Below are 25,818 nucleotides of genomic sequence, written 5' to 3'. Positions count from 1 at the left end.
ACAGAACTGTGGGCAATGGAAAGCTTACCTCATCAAACAGACAAAATGGACTGGGTGTGTCTAGGCCAGCAAAGCAAAGCCTGGGGAAGGCTTTTGGAAATGAGAAGATACTACCACTGCAATGGACATGTGACAAAGACAAATGGGTATAAGATGTCCATGAGTAATGTAGGCTGGAAATCACCAGGTGATGCTCAGCCATAGAAGGAGTCATCTTTGATAAAGTAGCAGGGAGTAAAAATCACAAAAAAGAACTTAATTTGTTTGTGGTTACAGAAGTAGGTGTCAGTAGAGGACTGGTCTATGTTAGAAAGAAAGAAATAACAGAAAGTAGTATTTGGAAAATACACAAGAAAGCAAATAGCCCACACTAAATGATAGTACACACATTGACATTTCAGGCACGATCTTTGCCTCAATGGAATACTGCTGGAGCAAGACTGATCCCTAACAGTAGGAACAGCTAACACTAACCAGCATTAATTCACACTATTATTTTCTGGAAATACATTCAAGGAGTTAAAAGCCAGACTTTCATCTGGGTATTTAGCAGTCCTTTCTGCCTGTCAGACTCATCTCCTGAAACACCATGCTACCAAAAGACAAGTTTCATTAGCTATGCCAATTCTGCACTCGTGAGTAAATGTGCAATGTGGTGTACAGGAATTTACCAGCATGAGTCCCATTAATGGTAATGCAAGTCATGTAACAGACTTCCTGCTCACGAGGCTGAAAATCTACCGTGCGCTGCCTAACCCTAAAAGCTGCCTTTTTCCTTAATGCTTGTCCAGAAAGAGCTTGGGATTCAAACTTCAAAGACCACATGCTGTAAAAGTGAGTAACACAAACAGGTACCAAACAGTGTCAGAGACAGAACCTGGTCTCCCTTAAACAGACTATGAAAGAAATGGATACAACTTGGACTCAAAAAAAAAGGGGGAAAAGAAGCAGCCCTGAGTGTCAGAGATGTGTTATCACCATCACATAATGATTCTTCAAACATTCTGTGCAGCCCATATTAAACTATATTGTGTTTGTTGTATTGACCCCTATCTTTTCTGTCACTTGGAAAAGAGAAAGAAGCAGCTCTGATTCAGGATCCACACGTGAAAGCAGAACCCACCTATCTTTCTCCCTATCTGTAAAATAGGATGAACCACATTTACATTCCTCAAGTAATGGCAATAGTACCTAAAATTGCACACAAAGTCATGAAACTTCATTTTGCCTCGCTGAGTTTTCATGAAGGAGATCAGTGGTTTTGATGGGTGGACAATCTCAAATCACACGTTTAACTCACGGCATTCTCTCTTGCCCAGAGAGAGTCACAGTCAGACTGGGAACTGCAGGAGTGATGGTCTCCCAGGATATGTTCTGAAAATTGCAGCTTCCCTTCTGACCATGGCAGAGTGAGCAGTGACATATGTCTGCTGCCTCAGTAGCCACCTAGAAAGGGACCTTCTCAAGCCCTGAAGGTATCTGTAAAGTCCTTTATGCCATCCATAGCGACTTTCTCAGGTTCAGTGAGAGAATGCCATCGTGAAGGTGTTTCACTAGTGATGTCAAATATTATTTTCATGAAACCCAAGGACAGAGCAATGAACTGTTTGGACTTCTCCCCACAACTTCAACAGAAAGAAACGCATGTAGATTCTCCCAGGTGCTTGTAAAGCCCTGATAAGTTTAATCTGTGAATTTGTGTTTTATAAATGGAGATCAGACAGAGGAGAGTAGGTCATCAAAACACATCTGTTTGCAGTTTGCAAATCTACAGCACAAATCTACTCCCATTCCACTTAAAACATCAGACATGGATATTCTCATGTATCTCAGTTTCATTTGGATCCTCTGTTATTTTAAAGTCAATATTTAAACTGCAAGAGCCCACAGAGTTACTTATTAAAGGCACAGATGGTGTAACAATGCACAGTGAATGGAAAAGACATACAGATTAATGGACAATGGAAGCATTGTCTTAAATATTTAACCATTACATTTTCACATTATAAATACAACTGTTTTAAAAAGTCATGAAGCAAAATCATTGTAGAGGTTTAAACAAATAGCCCAGTCTTTGGCAGACTTATTTAGAATTAAACCAGACTAGATACTGTATATATAGTAGTAATACTATAAAGTATAAATGATTGCTTAGTCAATCAGCAGCAGTGGTAATACTCAGATTCCTGGATCTCACTCTTTTATTAGTTAATCTGCAAGATCATAAGGCTTTTCTGAGGGTCCTACAAACATCTCCTTCATCAGAAACACCTTCTTCCAACTTCAGTTCTTAGATAAAACGTTGCTCTTCGACTTTTCACACAGATGGTTCTGCTTGGCTGTGAGAGAGTGTTCCAACGTCATGGATATTCCCTGAAATCAAACTGAAAGCTCTGCTTTCCAGCCTGAACCTCGACCACCAGGGCTTCCGCCTGCTTTAGCCACACCATTGAGTCTTTTGAAGAAGCTGAGGAGATGATTCAGCAGCAGACTGTAAGTATGGCCAAGACTCTGAGAACACAAACGGGGAACTCTTGCAGATGAGACAACCCACCTTGTTATGCTTGGCACGAGGACACCTCATTTCTTTAGGGACATATCGTAAATACTGTATTTTCTCAGATCACTGTACACATTTAAAAACCTATCTGTTTTAGAAAGCGGGTCTTTTAGCAAAATGCTTTGTGTGGCATAGCTTAGTATGCAGAGCTTGGCTCGTTTGTCTTTTTAATAAGTGAAAACGTGTAAAAAGAAAAGCCATCCTGAAGTCAGTGCCAGACTTTCAGTGATTCCAAGAGGTTGCTTACCAGACAATAAGTTACCCTTCTGTTTTTGTTAATCAGTAGCTAATGATTTATTGACTGTTTGGAGTGGTTAAAGGTTAAAAAGAATCTGTTTCCTAGTTATTTTAATACCAAAAAAAAGCACTCCTCTGCATTGTTAATGTGTTGGTTCAGACCCCACCACCCCTAAAAGCGCTGAGTGGAAAATGCCTCACATTCATACCCTTTGGGGCTCTTTGCTTTCTAACAGTTACAGTAATAATGGGTAAAAAAAAAAAAAGGGGCAAGTGGCATTGGGTCCTGCTGGAGGCTGCTGCTGGGGCTGAGGCCACTGCCGGGGTCCCCCCTGCCTGGCTCCCTGGTGCTCATTAGGCAGCCCGTCAGCCGCCCTGCTCGCTCCTTCGTTAGCCCACTGCTCCTGCTCTGCTATCTGACTGAGGAAGGGAGAACCCCCTCCCATTCCCAGGCCATGCTGTGCTGCTTCAATGGTCAAAAAGCTCATTAAGGGGCCATGGCGGCAGTAGTCTCCCCAGCAAGCGGCTGGGGCCTGGCCCCCTGCAAGGAAAATAAATATATAAACAGGAAAAAACAAGTGGGGGAAGGACCATGCTCACAGTCCCAGGGGCAGAGACCAGGAAAGGCGGTTTAGAGCCCTGGCACGGGTTTACAGACTACTCTGGAGTTGGGAAACTCCAAATTAGGCCAGATTAGAGAAACCATTAATGTTAATCTCTGCTTTTTAAAGCTTGTCCCTACAGCTTTCCAGAGCACCTTTAAAATCAGGCAGTGTAAAGAACCGAGAATCTTTTACACATCCTGATTAGTCACCAGGGAAAGGGAGGACAAGTCGTTTCACATAAACCCCTTACTCCTTTGATGTATGTATCCCCTTTATTCCCTGAATATTTTAATGGCATTTCTTTATACAAACTTGGCTCCAGTCTGTAGAGAAATATGAGAGTCTGTGACAGTGAATAGGAAAACTGAAAAGCTTCCCATCGGTGAGTCAAAAATGCAAATCCTGAAAAGCCACCAGACCAGTTCCTTTTCCTAGACAAACTCCCTGAGACACAGATCATCAAGGATCCCGGCTGGGCCACAAAGTCAAGCAAGTTATACTAGCCTGATTTGTTATCTCTTTCGAAGCTGCATCCAGAGGCTAAACTTTGATATTCAAAGCAGGAGGCTTTTGGCACAGCTGTGAGACGTGGCAGGTGTGACAAGCGCTGCTGCTGCTCTTCCACTGCTAAGGGGGAGCAGGTCTCCTGTCCCACCACATGGCAGTGCCATGGCGAGGCTGTGAGAGAATGTGTCCACTCCTAAAGACAACATCCAACTTTCTGCACAGGAGAAACCACTCACCACAGTATTCTGCTGCTGCATATCCCTTCATCTGCCCTCTGCAGCTCTTTCCTCCACTCTGCAGATGTCCCTGTAGCTGCTGTGCCTTCTCCCTTTCCCATCCTGCCCTCTAAACCCTTTTTTCTGCCTATTTTATTGTCTCTCTCCCTTCTACCAGCCCTTCTACCAACAAGGATGCTCTTTCAGCATCCTTGGGGAACTAGGAGAGGAGAGCATGTGCAGGATCCTGGAAAAGCATCCCTGTTCTCCTCTCCTAGTTCAGCAAATCCTTCTCCCTTGGCCATTGGTCCCTGTCTACTTGCCGAAGTATCACTCTCAAATATTTCTGGCTTTATATAAATCTTATGTGTTTCATGAGTTAATTTTGCATCCAGGATGCAAATGTTATTGCTGTCAGAGTCCAAGAAATACCTAGAAATAGCACAATGTGACACTTACAGCAACTAACTCCTCCTTGGACTACTCCCTGGTAATACCTTGCCAAGCAAACTGCTACTCAGTGCAGGTGACAGGGACATAAGGGGGTCTATAAAATCCAGGAATCCCACTGTGGTCTATGGGCCACCCCTCCTCCATGGCTGGATCTTTTCGAGGCTCTCCTGGTACAGGCAGGTAATTGCAAAGTGCTGCATCCTCACACTACACAGACAGATGCAAAATAACTGAAAAGCTGCTGCAAATGATTGAGCTACTGTAGATTTACTGTGTGATTAAACGGAGATAACTGCACTTCAAAGAACATGTACCAAATTCCTAAAGTGCCATTTCTATGACTCCACTGGCTCTGCAGAAGCCTTGCTGCTGCACAGCACCGCCTTCAAGCACTATTCTTAGGGCCTTCTGCTGAGCCAACTAATATTCAGAGTCTGCCAGCGCTCATGGAGGTCCCTTGTATCTCCTTAGCCTTCAGGAGAAGCTGAAAATCACCATTTTGGGAGGTGCCATTAAATCGTGAGGCATCTCACAGTGTGGAGGTGGTAGATGGCTTAAGTGAACATGGGCTGAAGGAGCACTGTTGGGTGCCAAGGTCCCCAGGGTGATAGGAGAGCTCCACATCATGAGGAAAGCCACGCAGCTGAGACCTGGCTCAGGTGGGTGCAGACTTTGAAGTGGCAGTGCTGCAGTGGGCATACGAGGTGAGACTTTTAGAATCTGGCAGGAGTGAGTAAAGTAAGCACCAGCAACTTCACTGGAGAGGAGGCTTCCAGAAGCAGCAGGATTGGTTTTGACACGACACGGTCCTTACTGTCATTCACAGAGTGAAAACCCTGGGGATGGTTTCTGAGAAGTTAACTGTTTTCATTTGCCTATAAAATCACCGCCACAACAATGATAAGTGTTTTCAGGTGGTGTGTGCAAACTGAGAGAACAGCACTTCCAAAAGCAGGTAGGGGAGAGAAAGTGCCAGGCACTGGGTTAGGTGCTTGCCCTCCTCTTCCCCAGCTACCCCAGAGAATTCTCAAAGCTGTCAGGGAGAGCTGAGCAGCTCAGGGCTACAGTGCTGGACACACTTTGCATCTCAATGACCTCCAAATGACTTTCACTGCTTTACACTTTCATTTCCTGAGACACAGATTTAGAGGCGAGTTATTTGTTATTTTGTGTCAAGACAATGGAATGTCGCTCTGCTGCCAAATCCTTATTTCCTTTCCCAGATATCAATCACTTCACACTTACCCTCTGCCAGAAAAAAAACAACCCAAAAATCAACAAAAACAATTACTACTCATTGAAATCTGTATGAATATTGCTGGAATTGTAGGGAGGAGCTTTTTAAAGTCCAGGCTCCCAGTGTGGCAGGGCAGATCAGCTGCCCACCTTACACCCTGCAAGAGCTTACACCTGCAAGAGCTCCGCAACCGTGTCCAAGCAGGACCAAGAAAAAAGTAAATACTAGCCAGGCAGCCCCTCAGTGCTTTTCAGAGATGTTAGGAATGTAAATAGTTGCCACAGGCCAGACCAAAGTCTCGCTCAGGGAGCAGTAGATGCCATGGAAGAGTGTAAGAACAGGGCAAACATGCAGCAATCCTTCTTCTGCCCTCCTGGCTCTCAGTATCCCATTTGCAATACTACAAGCTGGTGTTTGAGATGGGTTTCATAGGATCCTGCCATATTTCATGGACGGAAGGGACTCACATTATCATCTAATCAGTCTATTGTCTTACACAACCAGCAAACGTCACCCAGAGAGTCTTTCCTCAAAAATGTGGCTTGCACTCAAGCTGAAATTCCCCTTTAGAAAGCGAAATACTGACTTGATTTAAAGATCTCAAAGGACAGTGAGGCCATCAGAGCTGTGGGCAGATTATCATGCACATTATCTATCTCCACTACTAACAACTTTGTATATTATTTCCAAACAAACCTACTCTCTTATCCAGGCTATGGCTTTCATTGATGGCCCTCTGGGTTTGGGTAGAAGAGGATGAATTTGGACTCAGCAAAGATGGGAGTCTCTGAATCTTTAGCCAGAATGCCAGGAAATGACTCACAAACTGAACTATTTTTGCAGAGATTACCTTTTCTCGTGGCATTTAAAAAATTGAGCTCTGAGCATGTAGGAAATGATACGTTCTGCATTCAGACATGAGGAACGTATTTTGTGCTTGACTAGAACAACATTTTGAACTGTAAATGTAAAACCCTGGCATGCATTCAGCGATGGAAAATCTCTTTCCCTTCCTTTAGCTGCTGGTAATTTTAATTGCTAGCTTTTTTAAATGGCATACCCATTAGCACCAAAAAGACATACCATAGATAAATAATACAAATGCATAGCTACAAATTCCTCATACCTTCATATCGTATGTGTGTCTCCAACACTCCCTACTGCATGCTTCACAACTAGATGAGCTTGTCCACCTAAACCCACAATAATCTGTTGATTCAGTAACTTCTGGTTTTATAAGAAATTTGTGAAAAAGCAATCATAACCTGAATCTGGCTAACAATATTGGTAAGTCAGTAAAAACTCCTTGACCTCTTGAGTTGAAAAGCAAATGAAACATGCACATCCCTCAGGATGCTGGTTAAAAATGCTGGTTATGGTTAGCAAAGAAAGTGACTTGTTCACTTGATTGCTTTTCTTCCTCGTATAACTGGAAAAACTCCAGCAACTTTCTCTGTGAAGAAAAGGCCCCACACTTACACAGGTAACCACAGATAAATATGCCTAGAGAAGTAGGTTGTTCCTATCTGAACGACATTTTCAGTATTTACAGTACCACATCCTCCCTCTGTCCCCACTCCCAATATTTGCTTAGCACTGCAATTAATGTTCTGCATTTGTCTTTGCCAGACAATGCCAAGCAATGTTAGAACAGACCTGTGTTGATCGTGGGTGCTGTAAACACAGCAAGTCAGTCTGAGCCAGCAAAATCCCAACTCTGGTGGGGCCCACATCTGATCAACAGTGGCATTATCATAATCTTCAACAACTGCATTGTTTATTTAGAAAATCTCCCTCAATCCCTTAACAAATTAGTCTGGAAGCCACAGGGAGGATTAACTTCAGAAATTCTACCTCAGATAGCAATTATGTCTGCTCAGATGTCACGAGTGATAGACACTTGCAGAAGTCATACCCTGTCTTTATTAACACTTGTGTCTGCAGTGATTTGACTTCTGTCCGTGTCTGTCTTTTCCAACCAAGTTACAAAAGGCAGCATTTGGCTGGGGTGACCATGCCCCAGTGCAAAAGGTGCTCCCTGGCTCAGGGTCTAATACCTAATACCTATCTAAGAATTTAATTGACAATCACTTTTCCTGACCATTTAGATTAAAAGAAAATGATACTGGATAGTGCCTGGACACTCTGAGGGCACAGTCCTTCACCTTGGGTCCAATGACTAAAAGTTATGCCTAGCTGGTGGCAGCTATGTGGCTTTTCTCCAAGAAGCTGGCAATCCCTATTGAGCTGCAGGCATGTGTCTGCCTCATAAATCACCCGTGGTGCTGGCAGCCTCCTTGGCAGGCTTGCAGGGAGATTGAGGCCTGCCCAAGCAAGGCGTTCATGCTGGAACGGGAGTCTCCTGCCTGAGGGGCAACGCTGTGGTGGTGTGGCATGGGGGAGTAGCAGAGTGGCACGGGGAAGCAGCAGGGTGGTACAGGAAAGCAGCAGGGTGGCATGGGGAAGCAGCAAGGTGGCATAGGAATGCAGCAGAGTAGCACGGGGAAGTGGCAAGGTGGCACAAGGAAGTGGCAGGGTGGTATAGGGAAGTGGCAAGGTGGCACGAGGAAGTGGCAGGGTGGTATGGGGAAGCAGTTGGGTGGCATGGGGACGTAGTAGAGTGGCATGGGGAAGTGGCAGGGTGGCACAGGAAAGTGGGAAGGTGGCATGGAGAAGCAGCAGAGTGGCATGGGGAAATGGCAGGATGGAATGGGGAAGCAGTGGAGTGGCACAAGGAAATGGTGAGGTGGCATGGGGAACTGGTGAGGTGGCACAGCGAAGCAGCAGGGCTGCATGGGGAAGCAGCAGAGTGGCATGGAGGAGTGATGAAGTGATGTGGTAGGGAATGTGATGAAGAAAGTAGTAGGGTAGCAGCAGGGTGGCACAGGGAAGTGGCAGGGTGGCAGACTGCCTGATGTTCCTGTTTGCCTGTTGGTCCTGGGGGGATGAGGTGCTGCGAACCCTGGACTTCAAAAAAGAATTACTTCCCTTTATAGGAGAGAAAGCAGTAATTAGCATTACCTGTGTCTTTTGGCACAGTTGTCACAAACTGAGTTTCACTAAAATATTGATATCTGCCTTTTTTCTTTTTTCCAAGGCAAAGTGGCAAAATCAATTATTGGTCCAGAATAAAGAATGTATTTCCCTGACAGGTAAATTTGCCATCGTCAGAAAGGGTCTGTGTTTTCAGAAGGAAATGAGATAATCTATCTGTCAGCTCCACAGGCATCTGTCACAGGGCTGGTGCTGTCTCCACAGCAGACTGTCAGAGGTTGCTGTATTTGATCCCACCCTTTTCAAAACAAAGTGCTACATTAACCTCTCCAGCACAGACCAGCACCGCTTCCACTGCCTGCGACCGCCCATGATGCTTGTGCTTATGCGAGGGGTTTGGAACAAAGGGGAGGTCCTGCCTGCCCTCAGCAAGGGAACACAACTTGCTGCTGTGTTTCCAGAGGCCTACAAGTGCACCTGTAGTACCTCCTCAGGCACTGGTGGCTGGATGAAATGTGTACAGGAGCGGGTCCTGGACTTTTGAAAGGGAACTCTGCATCCCCAAGTCCTTCAGAAGTGCTCTGCCACTAGTCATTGCTAGCCAGTTGCATGACATGCTCCCAGAATCAACATCAAAGGTAGTGATGAATGTTAGACTTTTGCTATAAAGATAATTCTAAAGGTAATACTGCTAATGAGTGGCAGGTGTAATGTGTGTAAGAGTATGAGAAAACACAGGGGCTGTACAAGACTGAACTCAAGAGCTTATGCTGTCCATGCAGCCAGCTGCAGCAGGTGTTCCATATGAACACCACGTGCTCCAGCCAGACACATCACCCCTCCCAGGTAAATTCCTGCCATCTTCCCCTTCCTCATTTGCTGGAGTGCCACATGGCTACTGTGCACTCCCTGTTCCCATCACCTCTCACCTGCCTCAACAGTCTACCGCTTCCCTGCCCATGTCTCCCTTGGGAGCAAAACGGGTTCATCGTGCTTTCTGTCAAGTCTGTACATTCACTCACTCTTTTCCTTTTGATAGAGCAGAAGCTAGACCAGAAGATCTGTACACACCTCTGCAGAAAAGTCTCTCAAGCAAAGAAACTGGTTTGGTTTTTCTGGTTATTTAGAAAATAGAGACCACCTCTTCCTCCAAAACTCAAGAAACCCAAAACCCAGCAACCTTCCCTTTACATTTCCAAGTCTGCAAGGTAAATGTTACCATTTTTATCCCAAGGCCTTTTCTCCTGTCCATTACAGAAAGTCTTTATCCTGAAGTTGCTGAACACCAGGCCTGTTGTAAAATGCTTCTTATTTCTTACTTAGAGTCATGGCTTAAGCCTAGGCAGCAGCTAAGCCACACACAGCTACTCGCTCTCTCACCCCCAGTGGGATGGGGGAGAGAATCAGAAGGGTAAAAGTCAGAAAACTCATGGATTGAGATAAAAATTGTTTAACAGGGAAAGGAAAAGCTGCAGGTACATGTGCAAAACAAGCCAGGGTATTCATTCCCCACTTCTCATGGGTAGGCAGGTGTTCAGCCATCCCCAGGAAAGCTGGGATCCAGCATGTGTCACAGTGACTTGAGAAGACAAATGTCATCACTCCAAATGTCCCCCTCTTCCTCAGGGCAAATGAAGTCCTGAACTGACCTGGGGCCGCTTTTTTTCTTCCTGTGTTTTCCTCTGTGACTCTGTCTCTCCTTTCACTTCATCCTCTGAGTCCCAAGTAAGGGCAGATGAGGTCTGTTCCTCTGTTGTGGGCAGCAGTCTCAAATCCACATCATCCTCCTCAGCTGCCCCCAGCTCTGTCCAGAGCCCAGGAGGGCACAGAGGCTTTGCCCAGCAGCGCTGGAGAGCCATCACTCATTGTTCAAGCAAATGGGGCTCACTGAGGTCTCCCCAGATACGGGGCTGTTGGTTTTGCCCAGATGTATGCAGCCTTCTGGGACCAACAGCCAGTCTGTGGGGCACTACTAGTGATCCACAGTAAGAAGGATTTGTGGAAGCAGATTCAAAATGGTAAGCTCTGATGATGCCATAGCACAGCTGTCTGGGCATGGTGAAATAACCCTTCAGGATTAGGTTGAGCTGAGGAACTCATTGGTGAGGGAGAAAGCCGCCTTCCTGCCTGCTGGCTGGGCAAGCACAAGGGGAGGGCTCAGCACGCACCCGAAGAATGGGGAAATCCATGACAGCACAGGGCTTGGCACCAAAACAAAAGGTGTTTTGGCACCTGGAAACAGCTTCCAGCTGGTGGGTGAGGGATAGATCCTCCCCAGGAAGGAAAGGTACTGGCAAATTCTAGTGCATGAGTGGGCTGAAAGCTAAATCTCTACAGCATTAACTCTGTCTTTGGTGATACTCAGGCTCCAGCTTGCCCCAGACAAAGGCCAGTTAACTCAAGAGAAATCACCACTTAGCACAGACAGGAGATTTCCAAGAGCATATGTGACTGATTTAGAGCAATCCACCTCCTGTGCTTTGAATTCCCAACGCACTGAAGATCAGCCCTAAGCAGCCCTCAATTGTTTTATCTCTAACTGAAGAATTTGCCTGTTTTCTCCAGCAGCTGTCTCCAGGCGAAACGCACGTCCTGGCTCTGCCGGCTGGGAAGCACACAGGGATGGGAAGCTACAGCCCCTGCTAACTGTAGCTGCTGTGAAAGGGTGGGCTACTCCCACGACAGTCAAGCATTTGAAACAAGAACCACAGCACTCTTCAGTCTAAAGACATGCAAGGAAGGATTGAAAGAATGGCTGCTTACTAATGATTATCAAATATCAGTAGAAACCTTATCCCAGTTACAGAAAAAGGGTAACGTTTGTCCTGAGTATCTCATCCTAGGAGCCTGCAGGCTCAAGTGACCAGTGTAGTGGAGACACTCTCTGAAGCACTAACCATTTTACACCTCCTGATCATGGAGGAGGATTCCCCACCCCCACCCCCCCCACTGCCTGGTCTTATAGTCATTACTTCTGTGAGACATTCAGGGATTTGTTCATCCGATCCCCCAGACTCAGTGAACTGCACATCAGACACTCTCTGATAGAACATTTCCCTCTGCTCTTCTCAGGTTTTCTGTCATTTAGGTAAAAATGGCCCATGTTCCCTTAAGTGGATGTAGAAAGAGCTTCTGTGTACAGAAGAGTAACGTCCTTGTGCAACTTTGATGTCATATATGTATCAGTAACACGTAAGATACACAGTATATAAATATACATGTACATGCCCTCTATAATTAGAGGAACATGTCCATACGCAAAACATTTTTATCTTGTGCCAAATGATGAGTTCTACCTCGAGGTAATGAGTCAGGTAAAACAGCAACATAAATTTGACGGTATATCTCAAATTCTGAACAAAATTGCATTTCTGTCAGAAGTTTGAGAGAGTGGCCTAAAGTTTCACTTAATTAAGAACACCACCCACTACCAGGTTCATTACAATCTCCTGTCCCACGCACTGCCTACAATCACACATGATTCTCCATAAGCAATGAACGCCAGATAGTTAATGTGATATTACTGATACTGAGCATTGTTACCACCAACCATCCTAGTGGTTTTGCCCCTCTTCCAAAAAAATATCAGCATGGCTAAACTTATTGATTACTTGATTAAACTTTTTGGTTACTTGTGCTGGCAGGCTCAGGAGAGCCAAAGGATAAGGACCAAACTCGATCAAAAGCTGACTGCACTCTCATCATGTAGAAAGGAAACACATCAGCCGAGCAAAGAGGGCAGCTCACATCTCTGCTGCCCCTTACACCAGCTCTCCTGTGAACAAGCAGCAGGTTGTTTCTGCTATGTTTTATCAGTTTTATTTGCCAGGCTGAAATCTTCCCTGTTCTCCCACCCTTCCTTCTGTTTCTTCTGAATTTCTTATCAATACATATCTCTTGAGAGAGCAGGTTACGTATGGGTCAATTCTAATATCTTCCATTGATTTTAATGGCTGCAAGATCAGGATCCCAGAAGGTAACGAGTCTGAGCTAACAAAGGCAGGGAGTAGCTTTCCTCCCTGCCTTCCCCTCACTGTCAGCAAACATTTGTAATGGCAAGTAACACTGCTAAGAGGTAAACTGATACTTTGCTACTGAGAAGCTGACAAGACTTTTAATATATAACCGAAACTACAGAATGATTATAAAACACTCCTAGTTCACTTCTGCTCTCTTACAGTTATTAACTCCTTCCTCTTCATGTTTTCCCTTCCAGAAATTCAATACAGAGCCAACACTTCCTTAGGACAACATTCCTGTGCTTTCCTTAGGCACTTCTGCTGAAACCAAGTGTGTCAGCTGTTACCAGGGAGGGGGAACATCCATTTCCATCACTACACAGTAAATTGAATGACATTACTTCCCTTCCTCCTCTGATACAATCTGTTTCACTAGTGTAAAGTTTTACAGTGCCTGCACATCCCAGGATTTTTAAGAAAGCATCAAATACTTGAGCTGATAGAGAAACGGTTTGATGGTTCTCTGCAAACACAGTAGCAGAAAGATGGTTCTGGATTAACTAAAGCTCCAGTGTTTGTCCCTAAGTTTCAGGGGACTTTCATGATATGAAGTAAATACTAAAGCAACATTTTTCACCAACATTAAAGACCAATATTACCAAGCATGTCGCTTTTGAGTCAAGTACAGAAAATATTTACAGGAGTCACTTTTACGCTTCTTTCTTTCATGACCGTAACTACCAGACTTTGCACAGGGCAACAGCATCCGCAGGATGCTGCAGAACCACATGCACATTCAGGAAATACCTGCTGCAAAACTTTCCCACCAGAGTTGCTCCCTGCATTCAAGTTACTCACTCTCGGTGTCCAAATTCCAGAGATCCTCAGCCAAATATCGTCCACTGAGCTGCAGGTGCCAAAAACCACTCAACCTACGCTCATATCTGACTATGATCAACTTGGATTGCAGCAACAGCTTTCAGAGCTGTGAAAACTCACCTACAAAAACTTGCTTTGGACTGGAGTGATTTAGATTATGTATCAAAGCCTGTTTAGTCATTCTCTTCAAAAACTAAAGATGAGAAATTAACCTCGTGATGAAATCTAATACTCCCTATGTGAAATACAGCATCATCTGAAAGCTCCAAAGAAGATCAAACTCTTTTTTCTTGATAGATGCTGTACAAATGCAGAAAGAAGGAAACAAACTGTATTGTTTGTAGCTTAGTTTTTAAAATGATACTTTAAAGAAGCTTAAGAAAAAAAGGAACTGGGAAAGAAGGATGAAGCTAAGAGAGTACTGACCCCAAATGTTCGCTGTGAGCACAAGAGGAAATGTTTGAATCGCTATTTATTTTAACCTGTGCCACAACATATCTCACATTTCCAAAGTGGCAGGAAAGGGTCCAGCTCAAAGAAGCCTGTCACTGCCTGCGGATACAGAGCGGGGTAGGAAGAGGACAGGCACAGCTGTAGTGATGCCAGAAGCAGGACAAGCAGCCTGGCAGCACTCCCCTGTGGGAGTGTGAATAATAAAAGTTCAAAAAATTCTTTTTGTTTTGCAAAAAGAGCAGAGAAGTGATATGTGAAGGAATTGATGAATGAACAGGCAAAAGTGATCATATTTGTTAAATAAAGAGAACCTGTTGATGGAGCAAACAACAAATGAAGGGAGATGAAACTCAACATGAGTGAGGGATGAGAAAGTGCAGGTGTAAATACTTCTTCAAGGGATTTTTAATTCAATACACAGACAAATGAATAAAATGGATCTCTTTGGTATCTAGGATGATGGGTTAGGCATTTCCCAAGGACAGCATTGGGAAGAAGTGTCTAAAAAGAAGCAAAGATGAGAAGCTTCCCGGGCAAAGAGCCAAATGGAATAAGGGGCAAAGAGTCCTGCAAGGATGCTGGTAGAAGCAGTCCTTGCTGCTGGGGATGGGGTGCTGCTGCAAAATGCCAGAGTGAGATGGAGGCAGAGAGGAGGGAGAGGAGTCCAGAAGTGGATGGAGGTGGCGATCAAACACCAGCCTAAGGCAGGGAGGGAACAGATGGCTCAGGGAAGCTCTGCCTGCTCAGAAAGGCTGTGCAGCAACTGAGCAGAGCAAAGGAGCTGAGTAATGATGGGATGAGGGTCTGACACTGTGGTAGGATTTTGGATAGAGCAGCAAAATAATATGAGTGCATAATTTAAGCAAACTCATGAGTTCTAGGTACTCTGTTATTCAAACATGCCTTAGCTGCATCAAGTTTAGGCATAGCATCCCGTTTATCTTAGCACAGCTCAAATCCCTCAATTATCTGTGTCTTTTCAACCTCCTCGGAGGGACTTTACTTCCAGCTTTGTTAAAACATGAAGTAGCCAAGGAAGTGCTTTACACACAAAGCGAGCCAAGGTGCATGGTCTCCCCTGTGGCGGGGCTGGGAGCTGCTGCGGCTGCCCGGGAAGCACACCACAGCACCCGCTCCTGCCCTCACCGCTGCAACAGCACATGTGCTTCCTGGACAAGCTGCAAAGTCCTAAACACGTACAGGTTGGTATGTGCTACTTGTGCTGTTTACTCAATATTGTGAGCTCTCCTCTGCCAGCCCAAATGTAACCATTCTAGATTAAATACTGCTAAGGGGAAGGTGATGACCTCGGTCTCTAACATGGGATAGCAAAGGGCACGGTCTCCATACAGTGACCCCGCTTTTCATCACTTTTAAGTCATGCAAGTGGCACAGGCAGTGAAGTCAGTGGTGTTTCCTGGCACAGGCCCTCTGCTCTCCTTCTCTGGCCTGAGTTTCCTCCCGTGTGGTGGGGATTGGCTCCCTTCACTCCCTTCAAAAAACAGGAGTGAAGAAGAAAATGATGACAGTGCGCACATGTTAGCAACAGGAAAACACAGCTGCTACCACGGCTCACCTACCAGTCCGCCTGAACAGCAGCAAGCCTTGAAAATGAAACAGGGGTTTATTTTTAACATCTGTGTCAAATCTCTTTGCCTTTTAAAGAGTGTTCTGGGGCTGCCCGGGCGCCTTATCTGCTTGGCAGCATTTCAGTGAGCCACTTCAGCAGCTGTCCCTGCAGCTCTCCCCTCCCTCCTCATCTACTGAGCAGCCTGAATGTTGGAGCGTCCCTTCACTGCATCAGCAAGTGCTGCTGACTCCGCTAAGGTGATTCACTAAGAAATACGCAGACTGGGGAAGCACAGCACTGTGCAGTTTGTAGGGAAGAGCCTCACAGTGTCCACAGCTGCACGCATGGCAACACATCAAGTTTTGCTTCTATTTCTCTGTGCTCCAGACAGCAGAGAGTACATGAAGTATATTCAGTACAAAACTTGTGTAAGTTTTAAAACTTTTTTTTTAATATATAAAATGATGAATAAAAAAGATTTGTATTTCCTCAATAAAATGTCCTTAGGTTAGGAGATACTACCAAGGCGTCCAAAAAGAATTTGAGTCCTCCCATTCAAACTGCCACAGAAACTGCGTTGAAAGGATGCAGCGCTAGGAAATAAAGAACTTGCTGATCATATTAATCCTTCATCTTTCATTCAGCTTCCTACACCAGTATCCTGTTTCCTTTTTAACAGCCAACAAAGCTCCTCTATTTCCTTACGCGATCCCCCATGCTATCAGGTCAGACTCGAAAGCAACGCCTCTCAGAAACTAAATCAATTCCTTAATTTTTGCTATAGATTATAGATGAGCTCTGACATCTCTCTGTAAACAGTGACATAGTACACTCTAAAAGCCTACATTTTGGTTCATTACAAAACGGCTGGTTTGCACAAAGCCTCTGCCTTTGGTTCAAAGTGAACCTGCTCTTGACAGCTACCAAGGGTGCAGCTGTGGAACAGAGACCCCAGAGCCCATCTCTGAGTGCCATGGACTGCCCGCAATGACACTTTTTGCGTTTCTCTTGTACATCTTTTTATATAGGACACATAAAAAAAGGATTTAGTAAGATAGCCCTCAATTACTGGAAAGTGTCAACTGTTAAATAACCAAATTTTCCAAACCAGAGAAGCTTGAGTTAGCTAAATATCATTTTATACAAGAAAATACAGTTACAGGGGAAAGTTTTGCTTTGCTGCATAAAATTCTACACTAGTAATTTGAAGGCTCCTGTATTGCACAATTATTTAAAAACATTCAAATCAGTGAATCAGTTCTTTTAGATGCATTGACACTTGTGAGGGTTTAAACAACAGAAAACTAAAATAGTTCCAGGTACCTGAAATTTTCCCTGCCAGTACTTCTGAAAAGGATGTACTAGGTCTGACTCTGCCTTCCTGAGACAAAACTCAAAGCCCTCAAAGGGAATTTTTGTCAAGGTATGCAAGACAAGTATCATTTGTGCAGAGATGTGGCAGTGTGCCTGGTTAAACAAATAATATTCAGGTCACCTTCACACAGGAGGTCCAAGGTAGATGACCCACACCTCCATTACTTTACAAAGAATAGGGTTATCACCAACATACCAGTCTTACCTTGTTGTAGTACTGCACCTGAACTGAGTGCCACTGCCCATCACTGACCCCTCCCGGAACAAATGGTGCCACTGTAGTGGTTGTCTCCCCTGCAAGGGCAGGCAGAAGGGAAAAACAGAAGTCAATATCACTGTAAACTCTGCTCTGCACTACACTGAAACACAGAGAGACCCTCATCGGGCACAGGATGCAGCCACCTTCCTGCAGCTGCTTTCCTTCATCACAGAGGAATTTGGGTCTTCATTCTGTGAAACAATAATTGTCCCCAGTTTCACAGAACTATTTCGGTACACAAATACAAAAATAGCTTCTGGGTAGATACAGATATTGCTGAGGACAAAATGTCAATGAATTTTTCTGCATTTCTGTCAAAAGCAGCCGAGAAAGTGAAATCCAAAAGTAATCTAGTATAAAACCCATGGTAACCTTGGTCCCAGGAAAATTTTACCAGTAATTAACAAAATTATTGGCGACCTTTCAGTATTTAAATTTGAAAGAAAGTTCTTGCCACTGCAACCGGGAAGCTGAAGCTTTTAAGCCAGGTCTGAGTCAGCAGAACCAGCTCCGTAACCAGGCATATCTGTTCCGAGGTAGCAGCAAAATAAACATTCATGTTGAAAGTACATAAAAGGCTTGGCATGGAGAAGGGATTGCTAGGTTTCAACTTCTTTTTTCTTTCTCTCTTTTTTTTTTTTTCTTTTAAACAGTTGGAAAATTCTATATAATAAACCACAGGAAAAAGAACTCCCTCTCATGAGCTAATAGAGTTCATAGTATTGTGGAGGTTAAAATGTGCTTTCAAATCTCTGTTTGCAACAAATACTTAACCCTGTGTGAACTATTACTCCCGTGTCCCCTACTTGGCTTTAACTCCCATCCTATATACTTCTGTTATTTAAACAATACAGATTCCAACTTAATGTGTTTGACACCTTGCTGTGGTGGTTTTTTATCATTCAGTGATAAAAAATTTCCAGTAAAAATTGGACTTTCCATTCAGATGGCAAGTTTCTGCAAAAGGAAGATCACCACTCTTATAATCCCTTTGCTTCGCTTTCTGTGAAAAAGTTGTTCTGACAGGTTAAACAGTCAGATCAGATGTCCAAAACTTGTACTGTTCGTTAAAACCCACTTAAAACTATAAAACATAAACCATTCTCCTTCCAAAGAAAATACCATTTGTAATATACAGGACCAGACCTGCTCTCAGGTGCAGCAGTGCAAATCTAAATTTAGTTTCATGTATTTTAAAGGAGTTCCTCTACATTTAAATGCATATAAGTGCAAGTAGAAAGTATTTTTTTCTCCTCATTCATCCTCAGGGTGCCTTCCCAGCAATTTGATTCAAGTTTAGACAGGTGGAACAGAGCTACAGAAGAAAGCACACCTTTCTGACTGTAGTATGTTATTTCATTACACTAATCCATTCAAAAGTCTGCCTTAAAGTTGAATTTGGACAACTTCAAGTAATAAAAGGGAAATTAAACCAGGCATCTTCAACTCAATGCATTTAAGTATTGCTGGTAAATTGATGGAGTCACATAGGATTGGCTGGGGCTCTGAGGGCAGCCACCATCACTGGCAATGGTTGCAACACCGACATGGGCTGTGCCTCTGCTTCTACTGCCTTAATGTTTGCAACATCTCATTTTTCACAAAAATTAAGTAAGAGCTGACTGCAGCCCAGGCACCTATCCTGAATAAGGACAATGGGAAATAGTCAGGTGCCTGGTACAGAGGTACAAATGTCTCACTTGACCTACACATAACCCCACTTGACCTACACAACAACAGCTCCTCCCAGGTATTTGTTTCTGTCCCAATGGAAAACATCCCCTACACCTGTGACAACTAGAAGTTGCTTGTCCTGCTGAGATTTTAGTAAAGCCATGAAAGCCTTCCCACCAGACTTACAGGCCTGCTTGTCAGCTGAAGCATGAATGCAAGTGGTACTCCAAGAGCCTCAGCAAGCCTGCTGATGATGTCCAGGGAGAGATTCCTGGTGGCTTCAATGTGATTCAGCTGTACTGATTCAGTACAGTTATGTGCTAACAGCTTCAGCTGCTATCCCTGCCATGGCAATTAGCAAAGATGGCCTTAAGTTGTTGGATGAAACTTAGGCTTTTTTAACTCAGGAGATACCCCTCTGCTGAGGCTGGGATGGTCAGTTTGTTCTGATCGCACTTCTGTCAGGAAAAACTTTGCCCCATGCCAAGGCTGATTTTCTGGAGGAAACTCCGTCCCTTGGAGAAGGCCACAGTGGGAGAGATATGTGCCACGCCGAGCTCTACATGTCAGTCTTCCCCTCTTTCTGCTCCCAGAAGCACCAAAAGACACTGTCTTTGTCCTAGCGCAGAAAGCAAGCAAATGCCAAAGCCTCTGGTTCTTGTTTCCTAGCACACTGTAGCACTGAGTGGGCAGCTAAGTCCTCCTAAATTTGTTGTTGTTTATGACTTCTTCCAAGAGGAGGTGCTTCTGCAGTGCAAAAGTGCATTCCAACAAGAGCACTGCTTGTCACCAACCCCGGACAAACGACAGACATTTTTCACTTGTCTGCTAGCTTCCCCTTTGTCTGGCATGGATTTTTTTAGACAACATTTACACAGGTAGTTTTGCTGATAGCACAGTGTAAAAATGCATAAACACAGAATGTTTATCACAGTGCAATAAAATGAAATCTCATTTAAGCAAACGTTGGCTTGGAGGCCAACTTTGAGGCTAGCGCCAATTTTTTATAGTAGTCATAAACTCCAGCTTTTATAACTGCTATGTTGACAAGCTCCTGCCTATGACAGCAAGTGTAACCACCACAAACCGCTACAATCTGGAGTACTTTGCAACACGTGCCATCAGTTGTTTGCTGTACAGTACCAGCCAGTTAGTTCCTCAATTAATAAGGCAGCAAATGGCCATATAAAATCATTAAAGTGCAAAATGGCTTGAGAGGATCTCCTGACCACAAGCAGAAACACTCAACTTGAGCAAGAGCTCACCTGCAGAGAATGTGAGCTGGATCTGCTCCTCAATGATCTCCAAGGCAATGAAGTCATGCTTCTCATTAAAACGCCCGTTGTATAGGAGGAGAGCATTCCTCTCCCTGGTTGCAAACCTAGAACGCAGAGACAAGGGTTTAATTCATGCTTATGCATTAAAGACTGACAGTCAGGTCACTCAGAAGAAAGTTAGCAATGTATTTAGCAGAAAACAAAGCCTTTGAGTCTTTGAGAAGGAAAATTATAAAACTGAGGCCTCAGATGCAGGATAAATCTCCTCTTTTGCTATTGACAGCGGCAAGCAAGATGGCAATTACAGGAATCTACTCTGAAGAGATCTGCTGTGGGTGCTGACCCTTACAGGGGTAAAATTAGGCAGATGCATGATGCAGTGTGAGTATCTGACACTCGCCAAACAGTAGCACTTACTACACTTTGCGAACAGTTCGAAAGCTAGAAAGCATTTTCACATCAAAGGGGGAATACTTGCTGTCTGCTTGCTGTCTAAATGCTACAGGGTACAAGGAGAGCCATGGACTGATTAAAAAGACCTGATGGGGAGGCAAGGGGAAAAAAAAAGAGTCACTTTAATAATGCCATGTAGACAATCAGAGTTCATCAATCAACAGGTCAGTCAATTGTAGGAAGGAAAATAAACACTGAAATGTTTCCACTAAGAGACGATGGGTGTTTTTTGGTTTATTTTTCTTGCATTTCTGATATGAGATGTATCACATCTTTCCTGCAGATAAACAGGCAACTGCACTTTTAAAATAGCCTGTTTTTTTTGTCAGCCCAAAACTCCTTTTGCAAATTTCTGTGTGTTCTGTGCATTTCATATTTTTTTTTATTTAATTGTATTATCCTTGAGGATTTACATACTGCTTTCATCTACTTAGAAATGCAAAACCCAAAATTATTGTACTTTATATAAAGAGTTTTACAAAGATTAATTATATAAAGAGAAACCATGGGAATTTCTTGTGTTTCCAAATGGCAGTGTAGTTTGATTGTGTATCTTGAACTTCAGAAAATATGCCTGACTTAAATCAACTCACTTTTCCTGAATCAGTTGCTGAACACAGCTAATGCAAACTACCTTCCACAGACAGAAGACATGATTCTTGTACTTGTCATGTCATGTCTACTAGCAAGGCTTTCTCTCATGCAACAAAACCTGCATTCAGAGAATGTGAAAGAACACTATTTTAGAACATCAAGGTCTGGTATTTGAAATAAAAAATTCCAAAACCAAAGAACCCTTTTTAACAAATGTTGTTTGTCTGACGTTTGTATGTTGTGGATCACACTGATTAGAGATCTTCCAGAACCAGAAGTCTCAATTTGAGCTACATGGAAATGGGATTTTTTTATTACATACATTTAAAAACCACCACTAAACCATGTTCCTCAGCACCTCATCTACATGACTTTTAAATATCTTCAGAGATGTTGACTCCACCACCTCCCTGGGCAACCTATGCCAGTGTCTAACAACCCTCTCAGTGAACAAGTTCTTCCTAATATCCAATCTAGATAGAAGGAAAAGGCAAACTAAATGAATTAAAGACAGTACCATTGAAATATTTCACTATTATAAAAATACGGATTTAGTTTTCGCTCTTTACCATTTAATGTTTCATCCAAAGGAATACAGCTCCTGTAAAACATTTCCCAAGATTGTATTTTTCTGTGGATAACTGCTTCATCAAAACATTATGAACAGATCTATTCCAAATATATATAAATAAATGAAACGACAATAATATTAGTGATAATTTTTTAGTAGGCAGAAAGGTTTAGTTTGATTAGCAACAAAAGGAACCTTAGTTCTGTTTGAATATATTTTGTTCTGATACAGTTAGAATCCTCTATCATAATTTTAATTAATAAACTACCAAATTATTGATCCATTTTTAATATTTCTTTACTTTATGTGTGCTCAGTTCCATTCTTTGCCACTAGCCAAAACCATCTTCTGCATCATACTAATAGTTAAAGCACTATTGCTTTTGAACTTGTCTGATTATCACTAGCTGTTTTTCAATATAAGGGATAAGTTTCATCTCAGCATGTAAGAAACAAAATAAACTTTCTTGAAAAAAAAATCTACGCAAATAGCAAGAAAACCTCTTCAGTGAGTGTTGGGAGCAGAATGACATGTCTGGTCAGTAACCTAAATATTTTTCAAAAAGAAAAACATAATGATGAGACTGGGCAATGCTGCACTTTCCCGGAGCGTGTTGGGCATCACTTAAGACTGTGAGAACCTGGACACCCTGGAATTTTACAAATGGTCCCAAATCACAAGATAGGCAATTGCAAATCATTGTCTAGGCAAACTGCTAACTCTTGCTTATCCTCACATAATGTTTTCCACGTGCACTGAAGGATAATAAAAGTCAAACAAATAATAAGTGTAAATAAAGAAGAATTTCAGGTATGGAAAGCTAAATGTGTCGTTATCCCAGACAGTGTGGGATGTATCCCATGATGGTCTAGACTTCTCATGATCACAGAGAGTGGACAGAACAGTGTTTAGCTCATGATTAAATACGCCATCTTGGTTTTAAAGATGGTGAGGAAATCCTGGTCTAAGTATTACCTTGCTACAGTAGTTTGCTGTTTCTCAATAACCCCTACACAGAGCATTTGAGACACTTTAACTTGAAGCACCCTACCTGTCAATGATCTCTTCCTGAAAGCCTGAAAAATGACACCGCATGGCTGAGGGAACAAGCCAAGGGTAGTGCAGGTAATTTATGCTGGCAGCCAGCCCAGACTGCTCCTTTGTTTGCACTCACTGTAGGTCTGACAAGTCTAACAGAGCCTTTTGCTCCTCAGCTTTTTTGTGTACTTAGATACATTGGTCTAAAATAATTGTCACAGGCACATCTCTTTCCTGCCTTGGTTCGCATGCAAACCATGCCTGTGCACCAAAAAGACAAGATTCTGTAATGTTTCAGACCTTGAGATTAAGGTAGATGAAGAACAAAATGCAAAGAAGCTGCCTTGCTCCTGACATGTAAAACACCAGGTAACTGCTGGATGAGACGTGCCAGGTGGTGTCCTCCCTGAGCACTTTCTCTGGAGAGACATACAAACACATCTGTCATTGTTGCTGCTGTTGTGCCTATGAACAAATCCCTGGCCTTGCCCTTTGGGGTTGGGGCTAACATATTTTGTGCTATTTACTCACAGTCAACCATGAGGGAGAATCAAAGGTCAATCCTGACTGCACAAGCCGTGGGAAAGCTGCAAATCCACACCCTCTCTGGAGAAGAGGTGTATGTGCACCTAGGGCTCTGGCTCCACAGTAGGCAAGCCCTATGCCTGACCCAAGAAGTCTTCTCCACAAGTTTTTTTTTCCGCTGGGATGTGTAAGCCAGGGAAGGAGAGGCCTGGTCCACACTGTGTGGCTGTCACCATCACTCCCCTTGACTTCCTGAGTGCCCTCATAGCAAAAGTGACAGCTAGCCCAGAAGATTGTCCAACGTGGGGATGTTGGGACAGATGGGGTGAGGATGAAGCAGGTCATGCCTGGCAGCCACAATGGGAGCAAAAGCAGGAACCAGGTGTGAAGGCCAAGAGGAGTGAGGCCAGGAGCTGGGACAATTGGGGTTGTACCAAGCCCAAGGCAGGAAACCAAGGGAGCACAAGGACCTGAGGAGGACCAGCCTGTGCCGTGCCATGGCCTGACAAGAGTATGTCCTCTCACAGGCTGTCAAACAGCAGAGTGGAAGAGTACTCTTAAACAAGCAGGATGAACGGGTTGGGTTGGCTCTGCAGCCAGCCTGGAAGTCAGGAGGCCACAGGCCCAACTAGAAACAGTGGCAAACCCACCACTCACCCTTGTGCCTCTCTGGTCTAAGCCTGTGGCTGGAGAGGCCCTGGCATGCCCTCTCCTCATGCCACTGCCCCACACTGCAACAGAGGAAGGCTGGGAGTTAGCACCTAAGTGAAATAAAACACTTTCAAGCAATTGAGTGCATAACTAGCTGGCTATATGAGGGGAGAGCAGGGGATGTCATCTACCTTGACTTCAGCAAGGCTTTTGACACTGTCTTCCATAACATCCTCATCAGAAAGCTCAGGCAGTGTGGCTTGGGTGAGTGGACAGTCAAGTGGATTGAGAGCTGGCTGAATGACAGAGCCCAGAGGGTGGTGAGCAATGGCACAGAATCAAGTTGGAGGCCAGTGGTCAGTGGAGTTCCACAGGGATTGGTTTTGGGGCCAGTCTTCAAGACTCGCCTGGACATGTTCCTATGTGACCTGATCTAGGTGAATCTGCTTCTGCAGGGGAGTTGGACTAGATGATCTCTAAAGGTCCCTTCAAACCCCTACCATTCTATGATTCTATGATTCTAATTCAACTGTGCCTCACTCACAGGAATCACAGTCAGAAATTCCCCAAGAAATCTCTACATGCAGGTAATTCGGTTGATGACACTAATTAAAAAACAACCCCCAAGCTGAAGTGTAGAAGCCAAGAGCTACTGAGCCCTTCCCCACCAGGACTTACATGAGGGAGACGGTGAAGTGGAAGCGCTGCCGCAGCCCCTTGAAGGTGATGAAGGACTGAGGGGGAAAGCTCCTGGTGGTCATTTCGCAGTAGGGCCGCTCGTACTCTCCCGGGGGGCACTCACACTTGAAGCCCCCGATCAGCAGGTTCACACAGGTTCCTCCATTCTTACAGACCCCTGGAGCACAGCGCCCAGAGCGTGAATTCACCTCGCAGTACTCTCCTGAAAGGGAAAATGCACACATCAGGGAAGCAGACACCTCACTCCAGCAGCAAGCTGTGAAGCTCAGCTGACCAAGTGCTTCTGCTGAACATTAAGCTGCTTCCACTCGTCTGCACCTGACTCCTGTAACTGTCAGAGAAGTAAGGATGGTACATTGTCTTTCAAGTCTGAATTTTCTAAGGGGTGTGTGATACAATTTGCTGAGCAATCCTCTTGCAAATATCCAACAATGTTGGTGTTGATTTCTGGATTCCTTGGCTGCTTCCAGACCAAGTGATAAATATAAATCTGGTGACAGATAGATCTATATGGGAGGCAAAACCATCAGTTACAAACTTGTACATTCCTTGTCAACCAAAATATGTACAAATTCTTCCAGCTTCTTACTATGAGCTGGAAATTATGTAAACAGATAAAAGTTTGGATTTCACATTGAGTGGAATTTGGCTTTGCTGCCCATGACAGCAACAGGGCATGGCTAAGCTCACGAGAACTCTCGCACAAGGCTTATATAAAGAATAAACAGGATGCTGATGACTTGAAGGTTTCACCCTTCTCTATGCATGCATCCTGCAGGTGACAGCCTTTTTCTGAACTCTTCAGAGATAGGTGCAGTAACTCTCCGCAGAAGTTACGGACTCTGTGTGCCGCTTGCTGAAGCTGTCTTTCCCCCAGATGCTTCGTCTTTATTCAACTCCAAAGTCTGTATTAAGACGTGTTAAATGCAATACTAAAGAATGAGATGCCTGGTTTTGTAGGTATGCCATAATTTTTCCTGTGATTGTCCAAAATCTGAGAGTGAATCTCAATTAAAAAAAAAATGTACAGAGGA

The 25,818-nt window shown here is 44.0% G+C and overlaps 1 protein-coding gene across 2 annotated transcripts in view; it reads right to left on the bottom strand.

Annotated features, from left to right (window-relative positions):
• CELSR1 (cadherin EGF LAG seven-pass G-type receptor 1) overlaps positions 1 to 25,818 on the bottom strand; it is a 171,454-nt gene that overhangs the window by 55,424 nt on the left and 90,212 nt on the right. For both annotated transcript variants that reach the window (XM_062018502.1, XM_062018495.1), the window contains exons 3-5: positions 24,764 to 24,986; positions 20,242 to 20,357; positions 17,249 to 17,337 (exon numbers count right to left, since the gene is read on the bottom strand). In XM_062018502.1, coding sequence (XP_061874486.1) covers positions 17,249 to 17,337; positions 20,242 to 20,357; positions 24,764 to 24,986 — 428 coding nt within the window. The remainder of the gene's footprint in view (positions 1 to 17,248; positions 17,338 to 20,241; positions 20,358 to 24,763; positions 24,987 to 25,818) is intronic.

This window comes from Colius striatus, chromosome 1 (assembly GCF_028858725.1).
Source record: "Colius striatus isolate bColStr4 chromosome 1, bColStr4.1.hap1, whole genome shotgun sequence".
In the NCBI taxonomy this organism is placed as follows: domain Eukaryota; kingdom Metazoa; phylum Chordata; class Aves; order Coliiformes; family Coliidae; genus Colius; species Colius striatus.
This window is presented reverse-complemented; position numbering and strand designations above follow the sequence as displayed.